Consider the following 24519-nt stretch of genomic DNA (forward strand, 5'->3'; position numbering starts at 1 on the left):
AAGTCCTAGCGCTGGGCCAGAAGCCTCGGCCATGTGACTTGGGTCCTTCTGGATTGGGGACGCCCAGTCCGGAGGGTCACCTCTCGTTTCTCATGGTGATTTGTTTAGCAATGGGGACGCCTGCCCTAAACAGTCCCCTTTGGACTTGTGGTCTGTCACTCACCCTTCCTCTCTCTGGGACAAACAGCGCTTTCCATTTTAACACACTGAGCAACTTAGATAATTGCTGTCACCCCAATGCAAAATGGTCAGAGATCCCCTCCATCCAGGCCTTTTCACCCTTCAGTCCCAGCCCTCTCTCTCCGTCCTGCTCTACCCGTCAGATCCTTCTCCTTCACACAAAACATCACCACCTAACACTTCTGGTTCTGAATCTACGTTTGGCCCAGCAGACCACCGACCTCCACCCCCTTACACACCCCCTCCCTCACCTGCAGATTCCCAAAACCCAGACCCTCCTAACCAGCAGCCACCTCCCGGCCCCTGAGAGCCCAACTCCCAAGAACTCAAGCGCCAAAACAGCCTTTTCCCACCTAACACTCGCTCTCGAGCCACCCAAAGACCACCCTCAACAGCCTTTTATTCCCACTCCCATTCTACCCGAGGAACGCGGCAGGAACTGAGGGTATCGTGGTTAATTATGACAAACTTAATGAAGTCACTCAGGGCCCTGATGAAAACCCAGCTCTCCTCCTCTCCCACCTCATGGAGGCCTTGCAGAAATTGACCACCTTAGGCCCCACCCCCCAGAGGGAACCCTTATGAACACCCATTTTATAGCCCAACCAGCCACCGAGGTACACCATAAACTTTGAAAAATAGACACAGGTCCACAAACCCCTCGAAAAGACCTCATTAACCTGGCCTTTAAGATCTTTAATAATAGAGCTGAGGAGACCCAAATCCAAAAACAAAAGCGTGATCAGGCCAAGGCTGAGGCCCATTAGGAGGCCTTCCAGCTCCTAGCCATCGCTCTCATGAACCCCAAACGAAGTGCCGGTCCTCCAACTGCGGGTAAGTCAGGGCTAAGCCTCTTCCGGGCCCATGCTTCAAAGGCAGCAAGGAAGGACACAGGGCCAAGTCCTGCTCAAACCCGAGACCCCTGCCTGGGCCCTGCCCAAGATGTGGAAGAGAAGGCCCCCAGAAATCAGACTGTAGTCTGGCCCTCCGGGTCGGACCTCAGCCAGTCCAGCAAGGCAGCCCTCTGGATCCGGCTTGGAGCTCCCAGACCTCCTGGGATTGGGCACTGAAGAAGCCGCCCAGGCCCTGACAGGGCCCCACAGACTTACATCACCAGGGCAGAGCCTCAGGGAACGACTGTGGTGGCAGGTAAGCTGATCTCCTTTCAACGGACACTGGGGCTACTCATTCTGCCCTCCCCGAATTCCCTGGGACCCTTGTTCCCTCCTCAGTCTCTATTATGGGGGTTGACAGATTAGTCTCACAGCCATGAGCCACCTCACCTCCACACTGCATCTTACTAGACACCCCCTTTATCCACTCTTTTCTCGTTCTACTTCAGTGCCCGGCCAGGGCTACCGTGCGTCCCCTCATAAAGCCCAGTTGTCCCAAACCTCGGTCACCAGCCTCAGTTTCACTCTCACCCCATAAGGCCCAGCCATTCCTTGCCTTATCTCCTCCATGATGGCCGCTCCTTTAAACAAGAAGTGGTCTCCTTTCTTGGGCTTGCTGCGTACTTTCCCCTCTGGGTTCCCAGCTTCCGTCTCCTCCCAAAGCCCCTCTATGACACGGCCAAGGGGCCTCACTGAGCCTTTAGGTCCCAGGGCCGCATTCTCACCCCTTTAATGTTCTGAAAACTCTCACCTCAGCACCTTCTCACCCCCCTTACTTAACAGTCCTGCTGCTATCAGAAGCTGAACTCATTATCACCCAAATCTTAGCCTGTTATCCCTGAGGAAAATGTGGCAGTATTAAATCCAAGCAGCTGGAGGCCTAGAAGCTGCAGTCCTAGAACAGGCCGTGGGGCCTCGTCCCCAGCGCACCCCCCACCCCTCTTCTCCAGCCTCATGTGCCTATACATAATTTTCCAAAGTCTTTGATAACTTAAAGGCTTTGGAGCATTGCTGGGTTAAATGATAAACATCTAAATATTTTTAAATAACATAAAATACTGAAACATTGAATGCTAGACAAGTTTTAAATTCACCTGCTCTTAGCTTTCATTAAAGATGGTCTCTTGTACTTTGTTGAAGGTATATTTTCTTGAAAGTAAGAGTGTGTTTAAAGTGTGTTGACAAATATCAATCTAAGAAATGCTGGCTGTTTACTTTTTGGTTATCATTGGAAATTAAGGTTTTTAAGTTAAGAATTCTAATTAAATTGGAAAGAAATTGTATGGTTTTGATAATAGAAGGCATGAAGAATGGACATGCATTTTGAAAGAAAAAGTGAGTTAAACTTGTAAGAATGTTTGTGAAAATTCTAAGAAGGTTTGTGAAAGTTACAGAAGGTTTGTAGGGAGAAATGTTAAAAGAAAGTTATATAAATGACACAGGACAGTAAGCCAGAACAAGCAGAATAGGGAAACTGAGATAGTAAAACAGCAGTTTGCAACCATTTAGAAAATCCAGGTGCCAAGCAGTCCACAGCCATCTAGTAAACCCTATCTTCTTAAACCAAGGACAAATGAAACTAAGAGAATAAACCCCATTTTGGTATATTAGACTACAACCCTCCAAACTAATGTCTCTTTCCTTCCACCAGACCATTTGTCATAGTTCTTGTTCTTCTGGCTTTTGCCCGAGTAATATGAAGATGTATAAAACAGTTTGTCTCCACTAGGTTAGGCAGCTTAAACCCCTGACCTTTTCCTCCCTAAAGATCATGTCTAGCCCTGACTGGTTTGGCTCAGTGGATAGAGCGTCGGCCTGCGGACTGAAAGGTCCCAGGTTCGATTCCGGTCAAGGGAATGTACTTTGGTTGCGGGCACATCCCCAGTGGGGGGTGTGCAGGAGGCAGCTGATCGATGTTTCTCTCTCATTGATGTTTCTAACTCTCTTCTTCTCCCTTCCTCTCTGTAAAAAATCAATAGAAATATATTTTAAAAAAAGAAGAAAAAATAAAAGAAAGATCACATCTAGGCCTCAGTTGTATTTCAGCTCCAGGCTCAGAGAAGCAGCAAAACCAGACAGTGACGCTGTGGCAGCCTCAGGACCAGCCTTTACCTCCCAAGTCCCTCAGCAGGATGCTCTCCAGCTGTCACCAGCCCGTCAGTCTCTCGGGGAGATCATGCTGCTGTGACCCTCGTCCAGCCGACTATCTAAGTCCATTCCCCTGGGATCTCGCTGTCCCCCCTCAGCAGGAAGTAAATACGGAAGATATGCTCTTCGTCCCTATTCCATAAAACAGACAGGCTGGGGTGTTCGCTCTGATCAGATAAATGATCTCGCCGTCCCCCTCAGCAGGAAGTAAATACGGAAGATATGCTCTTCGTCCCTGTTCCATACAACAGACAGGCTGGAGGGGAGAAACCAAGATGGCGGCATAGGTAAACACCGAAATTGCTGCCTCCTACAACAACTTCACAAATACAACAAAAAGACAAAATGGACATCATCCAGAACCACAGGAAGGCTGGCTGAGTGGAAATTCTACAACTAGAAGGAAAGAGAAAAGCACATTGAGGGTCAGGAGCTGCGGAAGTAAAGTGCAGAGGTACGGAGGCTCGAGCGCGTGCAGAAAGGGGCTGGTACCTGAGGACGCGGCTGTCTTTTTGAATCGGGAGGGAGTCACAAGCTCCCAACTGCTCTGAACTCCAGTTCTGGGAAGTCTCTGGGGACCCAGGACTCATACGGGGAGAAACTGGACTGTCTGGCAGTGGGCAGAACTAGGAACTCGAGGGCAGCTTTCCCTCAGAGGTGCTTGCAGCAATTAAATTACTGGGACACTGAGACGTGGGGCCTCTTAGGGCAGGGCTGAGGGTCAGTCATAGCTGCTTGCTCCGCCCTGTTGGTTCCTTGAGACCCCGCCCCACCCAGGCTGCAGCAGAGGCTTTTGCATATGAATGCCCTGGCCCTTTGCAACCTGAAAATTACCTAACAAATTGCAGCTGGGCCAGACAGACCCAGAACTTCCAAGAGAAGGCCCAAGGCCCCACAGCAGCTTGCATTGCTTCACAGCTGGGCCTCATCTGGGCACCTCCAAACTCCAAAAAAGGAAGGGGAATTGGCAGATCTTTTCGTAGCTCCTGCTGGGTAACCTCAGGCAGAGACTAAATTAGCACCTCCTTAGATCCAAGAGCCAGTGTACTCAGTGGTCAGAGTGGGACCATCCATATTACAACTCCTCAAATCCATAAGGGACACACTCAGGGGGAAGACTCAGTGAGCACCAAAGCCCCACTGAAGCAAGTCTTGCCCCAGAAGGGTGTCTTCAGCACAGAAGTTCTCCCACTGCAGACACAGCTGATTCTAACAGCCAATTGGCCTGGAGGTCAATTCCTCCCAGTGATACCTACAACAATCAAGGCTGAACTACAACAAGACTGTGCACAAAGCCCACAAGGGGGTGCACCAAGAGTGTCCACCTCAGGTAACTGGGGAGGCTGAGCCACTGGGCCCTATAGGACACCTAGCACACAAAGCCACTCTACCAACACAGGGAAGCAGCCAAAATGCAGAGACAAAGAAACAGGTCACAAATGACAGAAATGGAGGAAAGCAAATGACTGGATATAGAGTTCAAAACCATGTTTATAAGGTTTTTCAAGAATTTTCTAGAAACCGCCGATAAATTTAGTGAGACCCTGGAAGATATGAAAAAAGACCAACTAGAAATTAAGCATACTCTGACTGAAATAAAGAATAATATACAGAGATCCAACAACAGACAAGAGGATCCCAAGAATCAAGTCAAAGATTTGAAATACAAAGAAACAAAAAATACCCAACCAAAGAAGCAAAAAGAAAAAAGAATCCAAAAATATGATGATAGTGTAAGGAACCTCTGGGACAGTTTCAAGTGGACCAACATCCGAATTATAGGGGTGCCAGAAGATGAGAGAGAGCAAGATATTGAAAACCTATTTGAAGAAATAATGACAGAAAACTTTCCCTACCTGGTGAAAGAAATAGACTTACAAGTCCAGGAAGCGCAGAGAACCCCAAACAAAAGGAATCCAAAGAGGACCACACCAAGACACATCATAATTAAAATGCCAAGAGCAAAAGACTAAGAGAGAATCTTAAAAGCAGCAAGAGAAAAAAAGTCAGTTACCTACAAGGGAGTACCCATATGACTGTCAGCTGATTTCTCAACAGAAACCATGCAGGCCAGAAGAGAGTGGCAAGAAATATTCAAAGTGATGAATAGCAAGAACCTACAACCAAGATTACTTTATCCAGCAAAGCTATCATTCAGAATTGAAGGTCAGATAAAGAGCTTCACAGATAAGAAAAAGCTAAAGGAGTTCATCACCACCAAACCAGCATTATATGAGATGCTGAAAAGGTATTCTTTAAGAAGAGGAAGAAGAAAAAGGAACTCTTACCATTTGCCACAGCATGGATGGAACTGGAGAGCATTATGCTAAGTGAAATAAGCCAGTCAGAGAAGGATAAATACCACATGATCTCACTCATTTGTGGAATATAATGAACAACATAAACTGATGAACAAGGACTGATCCAGAGATGGAGAGGCATTGATTGGACTGTCAGGCCTTGAAGGGAAGGTAGGGGAGGGTGGAGGTAAGGGGGAAAGATCAACCAAAGGACTTATATGCAAGCATATAGGCCTAACCAAGGGACACGGACAACAGGGGGGTGAGGGCATGAGCGGGGGGAGGGGGTAACGTGGGGATAAGGACACATATGTAATATCTTAATCAATAAAAAATATATTAGCCGAAACCGGTTTGGCTCAGTGGATAGAGCGTCGGCCTGCGGACTGAGGGGTCCCAGGTTCGATTCCGGTCAAGGGCATGTACTTGGGTTGCGGGCACATCCCCAGGAGGAGATGTGCAGGAGGCAGCTGATCGATGTTTCTCTCTCATTGATGTTTCTAACTCTCTATCTCTCTCCCTTCCTCTCTGTAAAAAAATCAATAAAATATATTTTAAAAAAATATATATTAAAAAAAAAGGCTGAGTGTTAGGTCTGATCAGATAATTGAATGGACACCCCCTCCCCCGGGAACTGACCTTTAGGCCACTTCACAACAGACATTCCCTTTTGCTTAGCACTTGCTGAGACCAATAAGAAAATATATTTTAAAAAAATAATAATTTTTTACAGAGAGGAAGGGAGAGGGATAGAGTTAGAAACATCGATGAGAGAGAAACATCAATCAGCTGCCTCCTGCACACTCCCCACTGGGGATGTGCCCACAACCAAGGTACATGCCCTTGACCGGAATCGAACCCAGGACCCTTGAGTCTGCAGGCCGTTGCTCTATCCACTGAGCCAAACCGGTTAGGGCAATGAACACACTTTAAACATGCTCTTACTTTCAAGAAAACACACCTTCAAAAAAGCAAAAGACATTACATCAACAGTCCCAAATCCACTTTATAGACTTTCTATAATAAAAAGCTAAGAGCAGGAAAATTTAAAACTTGTCTAGCAATTAATGTTTTAGTATTTTATGTTATTTTTAAATATATATTTTTAAATCTTTATTGTTGCAAGCATTACTTATGTCCCCTTTTTCCCCACTGACCCCTTTACCCTGACCTGCCACCCACCCCAGGCTTCCACCCTCCTATTGTCTGTGTCCATGGGTTTGCATATATGCATACAAGGTATTTGGTTGATCACTTACCACTACCCCCCCCCCCAACACACATCCTTCCCCCGCCTTCCCTCCGAGATTCCACAGTCTATCCCATGTTGATCTGCATCTATTTTGTTCATTAGATTCCACATGAGTGAGATCATGTGATACTTGTCTTTCTCTGACTGGCTTATTTCACTTATCATGATACTCTCCAGGTCCCGCCATGCTGTTTCGAAGGGTAAGAGATTCGTTTTTTTTACTGCTGCATAGTATCCCCTGGTGTAAATGTACCACAGCTTTTATCCACTCATCTGCTGATGGGCACTTGGACTGTTTCCAGACCTTAGCTACTGTAAATTGTGTTGCTATGAACATAGGGTTGCATACTTCTTTCTGATTGATGTTTTGGGTCTCTTAGGATATAGTCCTAGAAATGGGACCACTGGGTCAGATGGCAGGTCCATATTAATTTTTTGAGGGAACTCCATATTGCTTTCCACAGTGGCTGCACCAGTCTGCATTTCCACCAGCAGTGCACGGGGGTTCCCTTTTCTCCACATCCTCGCCAGCACTTGTCATTTGTTGATTTGTTGATGGTAGCCATTCTGACAGGTGTGAGATGATATCTAATTTTTGTTTTAATTTGCATCTCTCTGATGATCAGTGATGGAGCATTTTTTCATATGTCCCTTCGCCATCTGTTTGTCCTCTTTGGAGAAGTGTCTATTTAGGTCCTTTGCCCATTTTTTAATTGGATTGTTTGTCTTCATTTTGCTAAGTTGTATTCCTATATATTTTGGATATTAACCCGTTATTAGATATATCAGTGCCAAATATGTTTCCCATACAGTGGGCTCCCTTTTCGCTTGTTGATGGGTTAGTTCACTGTGCAGTGGCTTTTCATTTTTATGTAGTCCTATTTGTTTATTTTCTCATTTTTTTTTTAGCCCTAGGAGATGTATCTGTAAGCATATTGTTACAACAGATATCTGAGATTTTATTGCCTATGGTTTCTTCTAGGATTTTATTGTTTTGCTACTTACATTTAAGTCTTTTGTCCATTTTGAGTTTATTCTTGTGTATGGTGTAAGTTGGTGGTCTATTTCATTTTTTGCATGTATCTGTCCAATTTTCCCAACACCATTTATTGAAGAGACTGTCTTGATTCCATTGTATGCTCTTGCCTCCTTTGTCAAATATTAATTGAGCATAATGGTATTTCTATTCTTATTGATACTGGTGCTACTCTTGGGGCTCAATCCCACTGTCATAAAACGGCCGTGCCTCAGAGTCAGAAAACAGCTTGAATAGTGAGGAACATCAACACATTCATATTTCTGAACATTTTTTTTTTTTTTTGCTTAAGTCTCTTAACATACACATTGGCTCCTTTGTTTTTTAATCCACCTGAGGATATGTTTTTTATTGACTTCTGAGAGAGAAAGAGAGAAATAAAGTAAGAGAGAAGAGAGAGGAACATCAGTGTGAGAAACATCAATTGGTTGCCTCCCATACGGGCCCAGCTGGGGATGGAACCTGCAATCTAGGCATGTGTACTGACCGGGAATCGAACCTGCAACATTTTAGTGTATGGGACAACACTCCAACCAACTGAGCCACACAGCCAGGGCAAGGTACACATTGTTTTATCCTTACTTCTCATGCCCTTACCCATTTATTAGGCGAGACTTCCTTGAGAAGTATAATGCTGGACTATCCTTTTCCCAAAAGGGGAAATAATGTTAGGGTTTGATGGTAACTGTCAGAATGGCCAATTAGGTGAATTAAATGGCCTTTCAACATTTTTTATTTGCTCCATTATTGATGGTACAGTGGTTGAATCCTATTGGACCAATTGCCATGTTTTTGTAAAAAATATATATATATATATTCTTACTGGTTTCAGAGAAGAAAGGGAGAGGGAGACAGCTAGAAACAATGACGAGAGAGAATCACTGATGGGCTGCCACACTCGGGATTGAACCCACAACCTAGGCATGTGCCCTGACCAGGAATGGAACCATGACCTCCTGGTTCATAGGTCGACGCTCAACCACTGAGCCACACTGGCCGGGCAGGAGTTAAATGATTTCTGTAGTGCATTCTTTAGTACCCCGTTGATGATGCTAGCCAATACCTTTTGCCTTCACTTAGTAAGGAAAACAACTTACCTGGACATTTCAGGGTTTTACTGAAAGCCCTTCTTATTTTTTACACACTGAAGACTTGTTTGGATGATATGATTCTCCCTAAAGATTCCACCTTATTGCAATATGTGGATGATTTACTTCTTTTTGTAATAAAAAAATTATTGTATTGAATTTATTAGGTTGATATTGGTTAAAAATTATGCAGGTTTCAGGTGCACAATTCTACAGCCCATCATTTGTGCGCTGTGCTATGTTCACCACCCCGAGTCAAGTCTCCGTCCAGCACCACGTATCCCCACACTCTCCTTTTCCTTCCCGATTGACTTCTTTGCCCTTCTTCCTTTCTCCTCCACAGGTCTGCTCACAGGAGATAGCATCCATCTGTTAGAACTTTTGGCCTTAAAAGGACATAAGATCCCTAAAGAAAAATCACTATTTTCCAAAATCCAGTTTGGCATTTGGGGCATCTGCTATTAGAGCAGGGACTCCGCCGAGGTCCAGGCAGGCTTCACGGGGTTCTGTCTCCCGAGGCCGGAACTGATTAGCTGTGAGGTTGTCTTGGTTAATGGGCTATTGCCAAAATTGGACCCCAAATCTCTCTCTTATGGCAAAACCTCTATCTGTCTTCCTGATCCAATCTGTGGGAAGAACAGGATGACATAGCCTTTAAGCCTATGGAGCATTTCATAAGCCCACCTGCTCTTGAGCACCCTACAGTTTTCCTTTCTTTTCTGTGCCTGAAAAGGAGGGGGCACTCACTACAAACCAAGGGATTACCAGCTGCTAGGATGCTGTGGCCAGCAGCAGGACCGCGTGGGGCACCCCCTGGCCTTCGGGCCATTCCTGCATGCCCTTGGCTGCAGAGGACGCCACCATGGGCTCCCCGCTAAGCAGGTTTGCACCTCACACAGCCGGAGCTCCTGGATCCTCTTCACATCAGGCATCTTCAGTCAGTTGCCTTCCTTCCTAAAAATTGTTTTTGTTAACTGCTTCCCACGTGAGGCTTCCACGTTGCAATCACCTCAGCCCGCTCCGCTCCCTGAGCCTGGCTGCCTGGCTGCGCCCGACTCCTGGGACGATTTGCAGGCCCCCGTCTGTCTCCATCAACCCAGGCTAACTGCTCCCCAGCCCTGGGGATTCCCTGGGACCTCACTCCACCCAACTGGCTGGCCCACCCATGTTGCTTCCAGTGGCTTTTCCATGCAAGTGGCCGGCCTTATCTCTCCCTACACTTTCCTAATATTTCTCAAAGGTCCACAAGCTCTAAACGAGCAGCATGGCCTTGGCATACCCAGGACCTCTCGCTAAGTGGCCCCAAGCCTGACACTAGGGCTGTCAGCCTCAGTTCACAGCCACTGGGCCCACAGGACATCTACTGCATAAGGCCACTCTACCAAGGCTGGGAGATGTAGCAGCTCTACCCAATTAATACCTAGGAACAAACACAGGGAGATGGCCAAAACGAGGAGACAAAAACAAAAAAATCTTGTTTCAAATGAAAACAACAAAACTCCAAAAAAAGAACCAAGAGACAAATATTCTACCACATGCAGAGTTCAAAACACTCAATGAACTCGATGAGAACTTTTAACAGAAAAAAAATATCTTAAAGAGATAGAAAACAAAAAAGAACCAGCAGAAATAAAGAACCAATCAGAAATAAGTACAATAAGTGAAATGAAGAACGACTTGGAATCAACAGTGGATTAGATGAAGTGGAGGACTGAATCAGCAAATCTTAAATCCTAATATGCAAATTGAATGGTGGAATGACCGGTCGCTATAACATGCACTGATCACCTGGGGGCAGATGCTCAATGCAGAAGCTGCCCCCTGGTAGTCAGTGTGTTCTCACAGGGGGACTGCTGCTCAGCCAGGAGCTGGGCTCATGGCTGGTGAGCACAGCAGCAGTGGTGGGAGCCTCCTGCCTTCGCTGCAGCGCTAAGGACCCCTCGAGGGATGTCCGACTGCCGGCTTAGGCCCGCTCCCCGAGGGCTCCCAGACTGCGAGAGGGCACAGGCTGGGTTGAGGGGCCCCCCCACCCCCCAGTGCAATGAATGTCGTGAACTGGGCCTCTAGTTGGAATATAAGGTAAAAAAAAAAACATAGCAAAAAAAAAAAAAAGAATTTAAAAAATGAGAGTTTAAGGGGGCTCTGAAATAACGTCAGGCTGAGCAGCAGTCCCCCTGTGAGAACACACTGACTACCAGGGGGCAGCTTCTGCATTGAGCATCTGCCCCCAGGTGATCAGTGCATGTTATAGCGACCGGTCATTCCACCATTCAATTTGCATATTAGGATTTAAGATTTGCTGATTCAGTCCTCCACTTCATCTAATCCACTGTTGATTCCAAGTCGTTCTTCATTTCACTTATTGTACTTATTTCTGATTGGTTCTTTATTTCTGCTGGTTCTTTTTTGTTTTCTATCTCTTTAAGATATTATTTTTTCTGAAATTCACATCATAGGATACCAGTAGGAGAGAGAAAGCAAGGGATTGAGAATCTGATTGAAGGAATAAGGACTGACAACTTTCCTACCCTGATGAAAGGCATAGACATACAAGCCCAGGAGGTGCACAGAGTCCCAAACAAGATGAACCAAAAGAGGGGGCCCACACCAAGACAATGTAATTAAATGCCAAGGGTTAACGACAAGGAGAGAATCTTAAAGTAACAACAGAAAAGCAGTTAGTTACCCTTATGATTAACCGCTGGTTTCTCAACAGAAACTTTGCAGGCCAGAAGGGTTTGGCAGAAATATTCAAAGGGATGAAAAGCAACAATATATAACCAAGATTACTATACCCAGCAAAGCTAGCATTTAGAATTGAAGTTAAAGAGCTTCACAGACAAGAAAAAGCTAATGCAGAGATCACCACCACCAAATCAGGATTATAAAAAATGTTAAAGGGATATATATATATATATATATATATATATATATATATATATATATAGTTGATTGGTTGCCTCCTGTACGCCCCCTACTGGGGATCAAGCACACAACTTGGGCATGTGCCCTTGACCGGAATCGAACCTGGGACACTTCAGTTCACAGGCCAACACTGTATCTACTGAGCCAAACCAGTTGTTAGGGTTAAAGGGATTTAAGAGAAAAAAGAACATAAGTATCTCTCTATATAAAAGCCTAAGCGACTGTTACAGCAGAATGACTGAACAACCAGAATGACTGGTTGCTATGATGCACATTGACCACCACGATCGCCTGATTGGGGGCCTTCCAGCCAACCTCCCAGTTATTCCCCCTGGCTGACAGGCACCCATCACCCGATGGGGATCAGGGAAGGGGGGTGAGTGGCGGCAGGCCAAGGCGGTGTGGGCAGGAGGTGGGGCTGGCTGCCAGCAGCCGGGGAAGGAAGGCCCTGGCCAGCCAACCTCCTGGTCCCTGAAGGCTTTTGAACAACCTCTTTCTGGGGAGGCTTTTCTTTTCTCCCCAGCGGCGCACAATTCAAAGGTGCTAGCCGCAGAGCTGCCTGCCACGGAGCCACCCAATCTCTCCCTGCACCCAGTCGGGTTGAGTCTGGCGTGCAGCAGGGTGGAGCACCCCGAGCTGCTGCCTGCAGGTGGGAAGCTGATGGGGTGGGGCGTGGATGCAGGGGCCTCAGAGCAGGACCACCCGGCCCCGGCATGCTCTCCACCTGGAGGCATCAGCTGCAGACCACCGACCCCATTACCTGGATCAGTGTGGGGTGAAGTGACCCGTGAGGGTGAGGAAATGAAACTTGGGGCGAGTACCACAGGTGCAGTCCCAGTGACCTCCCCCTCCCAGGATAATGCTGCGCTCCCTAACGTCCCATGCACCAAGAGATAATTGTGGATTCGCAGAGGCAGGCCCCCGAGGAGCTTCTGCTGGGGTGGCGAGAGGAGTTACTCACTTCTGACACCCCCTCCCGTTGCTTTAAGGCTGTATTCTCCTTCCCTAACACATGTTGCTTGAAGTACATGATGGTTTGTGTTTAGATATGCGATAAATGTGGGGAAAGCAGTTTTGTGCTTTAGAACAAGAGAGTCTGGAGTCTTTGGGGGTGTCTCTCTCACACACACACACACACACTCTCACTCCCTCCCCTCTTCCCTGGCCTGGCGAACCTTCACACAGAAAGTTAACCCTAGCTCCTCAGAACCCACCCTCACTGGAGTGGCCTCGGTTTTGTGGTTTTTCTCTCTCACACGTTTTCTTCTAACCTCTAAACCGGCAGTCAGACATCCCGAGTGGTCCCAGACTGCGAGAGGATGCAGGCCGGGCTGAGGGGACCCCCCTGCACGAATTTTGTGCACTGGGCCTCTAGTACATAATCAAATGACAGTAAGTATATACTATTACCAATTACTTTAATATAAATGGCTTAAATGCCTCAAAGTTGCAGGGTGGCTGAATGGATAAGGACACAAGATCCATATATATTCAGCTTACAGGAGACCCACTCCACTTCAGATCAAAAGACTAAAAGTAAAGAGATGGAACAAGATATTTCATGCAAATGAAAACAAACAAAAAAGCTGGCTTAGCAATACTGTATCAGACAAAATAGACTTTAAGACAAAAGCTGTAACAAGAGGTAAAGAAGGACCCAGCAGTTCCACTTTTGAGTATTTCTCTAAAGAAACCTGAAACACTAATTGGGAGAGACATTTGCATCCCATGTCTACTGAAGCATTATTTAAAATAGCCAAGATATGGCAGCAACCTAAGTGTCAATTGATAGATGAATGAATAAATGGAATACTTATTACTCAGCCATAAAGAAACACCTTGCCTGCAACATGGAGGGTCCTGGAGGGCATTCACTAGTGAAGTAGTCAGAGAATCCAGGATGGTGCGGAGGAGGCAGGAGCTACACTCACCTCCTCCCAGGACCCAACTGGAACTGCGGGTATACATAAAGTTGTACACCTGAAACCTATACAATTTTATTAACCACTGTAACCCCAATAAACAAATAAACAACACAGAAACAGTCACAGACACAGAGAGCATTCTGCTGCCTGCCAGATGGGATGGGTGAAAAGGGGAGGATGAAGATGTGCAATCTGCAGGTGTGAAGTCACTGCGTTGTAAAGGACAGGAGGACTCATGTGAGCCGGAGGACGCAAGTTTAGTCAGGGTCAAGCCCAGCCTCGGGAACACAGGGCACTGCTCACTGACGCATGGACGCTGTGGCTGCTTTCGGCAGCAAAGCAGAATGGCTACCATACGATCACAGGACCCCCCTCAGCCTCTCTATTAGGGGCACTTTTTACGTGACTCATGAGGTTCCAGAGTTTCCTTTTGTAAACAATGAGAAGTGGCTGACTACACAAGTTAACACATTTAAAAAAGTGGATGTTGCTAGTGAGAAACTTTTTTTATGGATCCAATTCTAGTTTGATCCCCTTTTCAAAGGCTCCCCCCCATTCCCTGCTAGATCCGTGAACCGTCAGAGGCCTCGAGCTCTGCGGAGGAGTGGCCTGAACCATGAGGAAGCAGCTGCCAGCGTGGCTGGAAACGCTGAGGAAGAGGGCCAGCCTGGCACCTGCCGCAGGAAACGCCACTCTCACAGAGCGTGTGCCGCACACACCCGAGGTTAGAAGCACTGCAACAGCATCTCTCTAATTCACAATCCATACTTCTGGCCTGCAAAGTTACTAAAATGCATGTTCATTTTAATTATAAAATACTCTGTCTTATGGCCGCTCATATCAACTTTAGATCAAAATCTCCAAAAGTTTCTAAAATCAATTTCTGTTCAAAATGAATGTTTTAAAAAACTTTTCAGATGGAAAAAAAGTGATGCAAAAGACACATCAATGTTTACGTAATTTAAAACAAAAGGGTAGATTTAATGCAATGACAACATTAATCTGAGGATAAATAAATCCACAACAGACTTTAAAGTTTGTTTTTTCCCCTTTGCAGAGAGAATGGTTTTCTGAAAGCACATAGGGCTGAAGAAGTCAAAACAAAATGTAATTTCTTAATGTCCAGGTGAAACAGGCGTAGTCCTCCCTGCTGCCCTTCTAATAGTTGCTACTGGCCATGGTGATAGTTCCTCTTGTTTAAATCAGGACGGCCATTTGTTTCAAGAATAACTGGATGGCTTGTTTCCAGAATCATCTTCTTGTGACCCCATGCTCTGTAAGGAGAGGGAGGCAGTGCATTTACGCTGGCCCTTGTCAAGTTTCCCACCGGCCCCAACAAGCACCTGTGGGCCTCCTAGAGGAGAGGGCCCCGTTTCTCTGTGCACAGCGTGACCCTCGTGAGCATGGAGAGGAATCCAGTCCAGGGACCGCCCTCTGCACCCCCTAAGCAGTCTGTAGTGTGAAAACGCTCTCAACAGTGTCTCTGTGAACACTGTTTCAGGAAGGTTTTCAAGAACTCCAGGCAGCTAAACCTTGAGCCTGAAACTGAGTTCACAGTCCTCATGTGGGAACAGCCCTCCTTCTCCACCCAGCCCACTTCTAGTTAATGAGGGGAGCCCTCAAATACCTTCTGCACAAACTGGGGGTTCACTGTGATCTCCTGGTCCATCGCCTTCAGCCGCTCGTCCAGCTCTATGCACTTCAGCATCTGCGGGATGGGCATGGCACGGCGGTTAGGATGCAGGTGTAGGCCAGTGGGAACCTAGGCTGTTAACGTGCGTGCTACGGGTTCACAGTCCCTCGACCTGAAACCACTGGAGCTAGACAAGCTTTGGAGTCAGAATTGTTGAATTCAGAAAGTTAATACAGTCCTAGGAGTAGGACCTAGGGAAGCACCCCCTAATCAAACACACTGTCATTTGCAGTAAAACCTAAAAACATGCAGACTAAGTAGGATAAATACATATAAATCATGTCAGGTGACATTTGCCGTCAAATGAATTACCAAAAAAACAAGCAATGCACAGTGTCCTTCCCCAGTTCCTTATCTCCAATTCAAAGTTGGGAAAACCCTGAAAACTCGAAGTCTGCTTTTTACGCTTTTGAGATGTAAGGCTTTGTTCAATTCATTGCCTTAATCTGAGGTGAGAAGCACAGACCACCCACACAATCCCGACTCGTCTGCAGAACCAGCGGCACTCAGAGCAGCGCGTGGGGGACGGCCTTCCTCCCTCCACCCGACTCCTGCAGGTGGTCTCCGACCCGACCTGGAACTCTGAATCCATTTGGCCACAGCAATGAGACTCTACCTCATAGGTGCCAGTTAAGTGTGGATAAAATCATACTGATTGTAAGACCCTTCAGATGACTGAGGAGTCCGAGCAGGCTTTGGTGAGCGACATGGGCACTCTACCCCACCATTCATTTATCACCAATGATCCTGAAGAGGCGAAGCAGCCCATTTTGTAATTACCTTTCGAGGAACTAAAGTGCTCCTAGAAGCTCGTTGGGAACTGCCTGCATTTATACTAAAATCATCCTGGAGCACAGGGACAGCGTTTCAAACACAACATCTCAAACACCAATCCAAAAATCAAAACCGGACGCTCATGCTTACCTCCTGATCGATGTTATGAAGCATGGCCGGGTTATTATATTTTTCAGGGTTATCATGGAAACTGACCATACCATCCTTCTGATTAATACTTGCAAAAATTTCACCATCTTCTATCTATAAAAAAAATCAGGGAAGAAGTTTAGACCTGAACACTATGGGAATTATAGTGATTCAATATAACCAGGGCAAAGCACAGAAAGCAATACATACATACACTTATATGTGTATTTTAAGCACAACTGTTTTTTCAACAAGTACTTACTGAATTCTGAGAATGTTCTAGGCACCATTATAGATGGTAGGGGGTGTAAAACTAATACACTCATAAAAATCCATGCCCTTACATTGTTTTACTTGTATTTTATTTTACATGTGAGGTAAAAGTCATTAATCATTTTAAAGTGTATAATTTAGTGGTATTTAGTACATGCACAGTGTTGTGCAAACTACCACCTCTATCTAATTCCAAAACTTTTTCATCACCCAAAAGGAAACCCACACCTACTGAGCAGTTACTCCCTGCTCTCCCATCCTCTCAGCCCCTAACCTGCTTTCTGCGCTATGGAATTGCCTCTTCTAGACCTTTCTATAAATGGAATCAGACAATATGTGTCTTTTGTGTCTTGTTTCCCCTAGCATAACGCTTTCAAACTGCCCTTGCATCTTTATTTATTTTTGCTAATCTTCACCCAAGGATATTTTTGCCACTGATTTTTATTTTTAATATATTTTTATTGATTTCAGAGAGGAAGGGAGCGGGAGAGAGAGATACAAACATCAATGATGAGAGAGAATCATTGATCGGCTGCCTCCTGCACGCCCCCTACTGGGGATCAAGCCACAACCTGGGCATGTGCCCTTGGCTGGACTCGAACCTGGGACCATTCAGTTTGCAGGCTGACGCTCTACCCACTAAGCCAAACCAGCTGTGACATGCCATTGATTTTTAGAGAGAATGGAAGGGAGGGAGGAAGGGGAAGGGGAAGAAAGAGAGAGAGAAACATTGATGTGAGAGAGAGAGCGACTGGTTGCCTCCCACACATGCCCGAGCTGAGGATGGAAACTGCATCCCAGGTATGTGCCCTTGACTGGGAAATTGAACCCGGGACCCTTCAGTGTCTGGGTGGACACTCAAACCATTAGCACACTGGCCAAGGCTGCCCTGGCATCTTTAAACATTAGCTTCATTGTATATCATTGACATTGCCCTCGCATTTTAAAACTGAAATGCTAACACATTTTTGCTTCACCCCAGTAGAAATTATTTTCTGGTCCTTCAAGAAAACGTTTCTGCCAATGCTGATTCCAAGGTGGCTTCAAGGTCTATGTTCTTTAGTTGCACCAATGACTGGGTATCTATTTGATTGATCCTCACAGCCAAATCCTGTCCATGAAGTTAAAAAGCAAGAAGCCAATAGAAGTCCCAAACAGGTACTGTTATTCCTAACAAAAGTGCTCCACAGGGTGGCGACAATGAGCCATCTATCACTGAGCTCCCTACACATGCCTGCTCCTTTCTAGCCTTGGGAAGGACAAGTCCTGTTTAGTGATACAGCAACCAGCCCAACACACACGATAAAGACTGCCTAATTCTCCAAGTGACCACAGAGAGCTGCCTCTTTAAAAAGTGGAAGGAATATATCCAAATATCTGAAATGCAGACTTAGGTCCACCACAGCAGCACTTTCTGTAATAACCATGTTCATCTAATTAGAATGGAAGGGTATACTCATACCGTGAAAACGGATGAACTACTAGTAAAACTACATATAACACCATGTATGAATCTCAGGTTAAGCACAAAAGCCAGGTCCCAAAAAATATATACTGTATGTTTCATTTTATTTTATACTACAGGCCCAATGCACGAAATTCCTGCAAGAGTAGGCCTCCCTTCCCCCGGCTGCCGGCACCGGCTTCCCTCGCAGCCCCAGCTGCGTCTGGAAGGTCGTCCGGTCTTATTTACATATCACACTTTTATTATTATAGACAAAGCTCAAAACAAACACAACTAGAAAAGGATGTGAGAAGTCAGGACAATAATAACCTTTCTGGCCAGAGCAGGTCGGGAAGCATGAGCGCGGTTCCTGGGTTCTGGCGGCATTCTGGCTTAGGACCTGGGAGCTGGTCGCACTCTTCCCTACGTGGGCTACACGTCAATAAAAGGTTTACTTTACGGCACCAGTCCCAGAAAGGCTCCCTGGTGAGGCCACCAGACGAGGAAGGGAGAAGTCAGGCCAATGTCTACCATCTCTCTCAGGGGACAGGGGCAGAGGGAACACTTCCCACGCCATTCTATGAAGCCAGCATTACCCTAATACCAAAGTCAGATAAAAATATTACAAGTATTAAAATGTTCACTCTCTCGTGAACATAGATACAAAAATACTCAACATATAAGCCAATCCAACAATATGTAAAAAGAATTATACACCAAAACCAAGTGGGATTTATTCCAGGTGTGCAAGGCTGGTAAAACATTGATGTTAACTCATCATGTCAGCAGGCTAAAAAAAGATCATGGTCAAATCAACATATGCAGAAAAAGCATTTCATAAAATCCAATACCCACTCGTGATAAAAACAGTAACTAGGGAGAGAGAATTTCCTCCACCCGATGAAAAATATCCACAAAAAACCTAGAGCGAGTGTCGCCTGTTGAGAGACTTGAGGATCCCCACAAGGTGCGCGGCGAGGCATCACACAGCCCGCTGCAGCACCGCACTGGAGGCTCTCGCCAACACAGTGAGATGATAAAGGGTATATATATAGATTGTGAAGAAGAAAGAACTATCTCTGGTCATAGAAGACATGACCATCTATGCAGACAATCTGCAAGTATCACCCCCACCAACCCAAACTCCAGCAATTACTAGTATAGCAAGGCTGCAGGATTCAAGGGTAATACACAGAAGGCAGCTGCTTTTGTATAAAGCAGCAATGAACGAGTGTAACCTGAAATTTAAAGCAATACCATTTACATGTGCGTCCCTATCCCCCAAAATGAAATACTTAGGAATAATCCAACAAAATATCTGTAAGATCTATCTGAGGAAAACTACAAAAATCTGATGAAGGAAATCAAAGAACTAAATAAATTGAGAACTACTTCATGTTCATGGCTACAAAGACTTGATATTATCAAGATGTCAGTTCTTCCCAACTTGACCTATAGATTCAATGCAATCTCAATCAAAATCACAGCCAGTTATTTTACAGATATCGACAAACTGACCATGTGGAGAGATAGTTTATGTGGAGAGATAAAAGGACACAGAAAAGCCATACAATATTAAAGGAGGACGAAGTTTGAAGACGGACACTACATGACTTTTAAGACTTATTATAAAGCTGCAGTAATCAAGACAAATAGATAAAGTGGGACAGAATCAAGAGCCTAGAAATAGATCCACATGAACACAGTCACTGGAGCTTTGACAGAGGAGCACAGGCAATACCACCAGCAAAGCTAGCCTTTTCTTTTTGTCTTTCCACAAATGGGTACGGGCTTTATTCTCAGTGCACAGCAGTATGAGTTCTGCTCATCAGCAACAAGTTTTATTGGTTCCAAAAAATTATCCCTTTTTTCCATCTTTTCAAACTCCTACTCTTCCTGTCTCAGTGGAACAACATATTTGAATTTCAGATTTGTCAGTTTATAGCATTTTGCCCCCCCTAAGAACCATATCAATACATGCAAAACACTGTACAGAGAGGTTAAATACTATCAAAATGCAAATACAGACTGGGTGCACTGTTAAGCCGAACTGCAAATTATGGCAACACACACTGGGGTACACATTGCTCTGGTATCACCATTTGCTTTCTGATGTCATGCAGACCACAGTGGCCTATCTTTTGTTTTTATTATTTTATTCAAAAAACAAAACACACAAACCAGTGCTTGCTATCCTAGTTACAGAAAAAAGAAAAAGAGAAGAAACTCAAAATTCCTATCTCCGTGCTGATTTGAAAAGAACGAAGTAGTTAGCAAAGTCAGCCTTTCCTACAAAGGGAGCTAAAACTGCACATCCACATGCAGAGAAAGAACCCAGACCCAGACCTACACCCTCCACAGAAAGTACAGGTCACAGACCTAAAGGTCAACGCAAAACTATGAAACTCCTGGAAGATAACACAGGAGAAATCCTAGATGCCCTGGGTATGGCGATGGCATTTAGACACTCTTACCATATGGTCCAGCTATCACACTTTTTGGTATTTACTAAATCGAGTCAAAAGCTTATGTCCACACAAAACCCTGTACAAGGATGTTTATAGCAGTTTTATTTATATTTGAAAGCTACCAAGATGACTGAGTAAACTGGACCATATCAGACCGTGGACTGTTGCTCAGCACTGCAAACAGATGAGCTGTCAAGCGGTGCCGATCCTGAGGGAAGCAGCCAGGGGAAGGCTGCCCCGGTGTGAGTCCCCCCAGAGGCCCTTGTGGAGACGCAAAGCTGTGGGAGTGAGGGCAGTGGCTGCCAGGGGTGGAGAAGAGGACATGCACAGGCAGAGCACAGCGGGCATGTAGGGCCGGGACACTACCGGGTCAGACCATAATGATGGGTATGTATAGTTACACATTGTCCAAACCCACAGAATGTACAAGAGTGAACCCAACGCAAACCCTGGACTCCGGGCGGCGATGGTGTGTCCTGGGCTCCTCTGCTGTAGCACATGCACCGCTTTGGTGAGGGCTGATGACAATGGGGGAGGCTGTGCTTGTGTGGGGACAGGGGTTAATGGGAAAGCTCTGTATCTTCCCCACAATTTTGTTTTGAATTTCAAACTTCTTTAAACAAAATCACGCCCTCATGGACTAACACCCAGGCCAGGCTTTTCCGAGCTCGGCAGTACTGGCACTTCGGGCCAGCGGATGCTTTGCTGCGTGGCTCTCCTATGCATTTAAGACATTCAAGAGCATCCTTGGCCTCTACTCACTAGACGCAAGTAGGGACAGCCTAGCGGAGGCAACCAGAAATGTCTGCAGGCCTTGCCAAATGTCCACTGGCACACAAACCCCCTGCGGACCCAGGCCTGACAGGCTGTGTCTGGGTTGGTTAGGCAGTATTCAAAACCCGTCCCCCTCTCTGACCCCTCAAAGCATTTTGCTGATGCCTATGTCTTGGCTGGGTCATCACCACCCATGTGTTTCTTCTTACCCCTGGGAGGCTCTGTGGCTTCGCACAGGGTTAGCAAGGTGCTCTTAGCAGACACTCCCAGGTTGGTTAAGTCAGACAAGTTTTGTTTGAGATGAGTGTTTTGAAGGGAAAAAAATCTCAAAACATTTGCAAATTGGCCTATGGGAATAAACTACTCCACTATCCAATGGAAAACAGTTGTATTCCTCCTCATCCTGATGTGGCAGGCTTCTGAGCCACAGGGGAGGTCAGAGCAGAACATGCAGATGCCAGCTTCCTGCAGACCGGCTGTCTTGGGCCAGGACAGGTCTGTCCTGGTAGAGCCATGTATCTCCATAACTAAGCAGGAGGTAGATTACAGTATATCAGCTCAGTGGGTTACCATGTAGTCAACTAAATGATGCTTATCCAAATATGGAGTGGGGAGATACAACTGGAAGTGACACACAGGGGAGTCAGGAATACTGGTAATATCTGATTTCTGAAGCTGGGTGCTGCACATAGGAGTGCCCGTTCTAGCACCCTTTATAGCAACACTATTCTAGTGCAGAAGGGGCTCGAGGGAGACCGCAGTCAGTGCCGTCACTGGGCACACTGCATCCCTGAGCAGGACTCTGACGGTGATGGAAGCAATGCCCTGACCTCCATATGGGCCCAAGTTCATGACCTTATCATGCACCAGTATGTTGAGTAACACGGCTTTATGCCTCTTTGTATATCATAAATATTTCATGATGCTCTAGCCTGTTTGGCTCAGTGGATAGAGCATCGGCCTGTGGACTGAAGGGTCCTAGGTTCAATTCTGGTCAAGGGCATATGCCCAGGTTGCGGGCTTGGTAGGGGGCGTGCAGGAAGCAGCCGATCAATGATTCTCTCTCATCATTGATGTTTCTGGCTCTCTCTCCCTCTCCCTTCCTCTCTGAAATCAATCAATCAATAAAGAAAAAAAAATTTCATGAGTGTTTTAAATGTTTACAAAAATTGACATGAGCACAAACAGGATGCACCCTATAAATCATTATAATTACATGATTAGAGAAACCCATAGATCGTTAAGGAAATAAACCAAAATGTCCACAGAAGTTGACTTTGGACGTTCCCCAACACCCTTCTCCTTTTTCACATTTTCCATAATGAACACCTGTTACTTCCACAAACACAGAAATCCACTAATAAGTTTTAACAATGAAAGCACACTTACCATGTGCAGGACATATTTTTCTGCCTCCTGTGGTCCAGATAATTGCACACGACTTGCCATATCTTGTAATGATAGTGTTAAAAAGGTCTGAAATTCAAAAGCAGAATTAATCACAGGTAGAAACTACTGAGAAAATAAATTTTATTCAATGTGTATAGAGTTCTACTCAATCACTGAACAAGTGCTTTCCATCACTGCACAAAATGACTTTTTGTTGTGAAGAGGACTTGACACAGAGGAGCCCAGTGGTTTTAGCACCACTTTTCCAGAGCAATGACTTCTAGAAGTGCAGCCTCTGTGTCTGAAATGACATGCGTGCACGGTTATCACTGCAGCACTGTTTGCAACAGCAAAAGGCTGGAACCACCTATGGGTCCATCAGCAGAGAACAGCACAGCACTATTATATAAACGCACTACAATGCAGTTGTAACAAAAACTAAGAAGTGAGACTTTCCTGTGAATCAAAAAAGAACCCAAGATATGTACATTGTTAAATATAAAAGAGGATGCAGAACAGTGCACCTAACATGTATGTAAAAGAAAGGGAAACAGTGTGTGTGAGAGCGAGTGGGAGAGAGCACTCTTGTACGTGCACAGACAATCTGGTGCCCCGGGAACTGCTGACACTGGGTGGCCTCTGGGTAAAGAAAAAGGGAGGCTGGAATATATGAACTGGGTGGGCATTTTTCTATCTTTTGAATTTTGTATTGTAAACTTATTACTGACTAAATAAATATGAATCCTTCAAAAACCAGTGTTTATCACTGCTCTGCTTGGGACATGATGAAACTATCTCTTCCAAGAACAAATTAAAAGAGCTCCTGCCTGGCTGGCCTGGCTCAGTGGTTGAGCATCGACCTATGAACCAGGAGGTCACAACTCGATTCCCGGTCAGGGCACATGCCCAGGCTGCAGGCTGGATCCCCAGTGTGTGGCCTGCAGGAGGCAGCTGATCAATGACTCTCATCATTGATGCTTCTCTCTCTCTCTCTCTCTCTCTCTCTCTCTCTCTCTCTCTCTCTCTCTCCCCCTTTCTCTTCCTCTCTGAAATCAATAAAAATACATTAAAAAAATAAATAAAGAGTCCCCGCCCCCCCCCCTCCTTAAAGAAAAATCAGCAATATTTATAATAATGGCATTTTTAGAGCAGGACACGTTAAAACTCTGATCTTAAAAATTCTTGACCAAAAAAATCTACATATACTTTAGTTTGGAGAATAGCACCTAAGAAAATAAAATTGTTAATTTTAAGTACATAAGTAGCTTAACACAAAGGAAAATTCAAAAGTGAACATTTCTAAATACATAGAACTATCAATGTTCTTATAACTAGAAACTGCCACTGGAATGCCCATCAGTCGAGGATTGGTTGAATGAATTACAATCCACCGTACAATAGACTACTGTTACTGTCACAGTACTGTGATAGAGGCTTATGTTGCCAGGGAACAAAGAGGGTTAAGACATATTGAACAAAAAAAGCAGAGTAGAAAACAGCATGAAGAATATGATCCCAATCACACTTAACTGGGAGTTCCCACATAGGCATAGAGACAGAAGATGGAGAAGAGGAGTCAAAACTTCCACCAAAATGCTAACATGGAGTAGATTCAACCTCCATGTGATAACCTGTCCCTAGTTGCATTCTAGACAGCAATGCTATGGGACATGGCTCCTGTCACTGACAGTCTACCTGTTGAGACTTCTTACAAAGCTTTTATTTTCTGACTTTCGAAAGGAAAGAGACATGCTGGGTAGAAAAACCTTAGATGTTTCCCCCTCTGTTATTCTGGCATAAGGACAGA

General features: G+C 45.4%; 1 protein-coding gene across 2 annotated transcripts in view; it reads right to left on the reverse strand.

The window, feature by feature from the left end:
• Window positions 1-14694: 14694 nt before the first annotated feature.
• Window positions 14695-24519, reverse strand: part of COPS3 (COP9 signalosome subunit 3) — a 28404-nt gene continuing 18579 nt past the window's right edge. For both annotated transcript variants that reach the window (XM_081110754.1, XM_081110755.1), the window contains exons 9-12: window positions 22713-22799; window positions 16365-16478; window positions 15375-15455; window positions 14695-15021 (exon numbers count right to left, since the gene is read on the reverse strand). In XM_081110754.1, coding sequence (XP_080966880.1) covers window positions 14968-15021; window positions 15375-15455; window positions 16365-16478; window positions 22713-22799 — 336 coding nt within the window. In that variant the 3' untranslated portion in view covers window positions 14695-14967. The remainder of the gene's footprint in view (window positions 15022-15374; window positions 15456-16364; window positions 16479-22712; window positions 22800-24519) is intronic.

This window comes from Myotis nattereri (assembly GCF_964212035.1).
Source record: "Myotis nattereri genome assembly, chromosome: 16".
Classification (NCBI taxonomy): domain Eukaryota; kingdom Metazoa; phylum Chordata; class Mammalia; order Chiroptera; family Vespertilionidae; genus Myotis; species Myotis nattereri.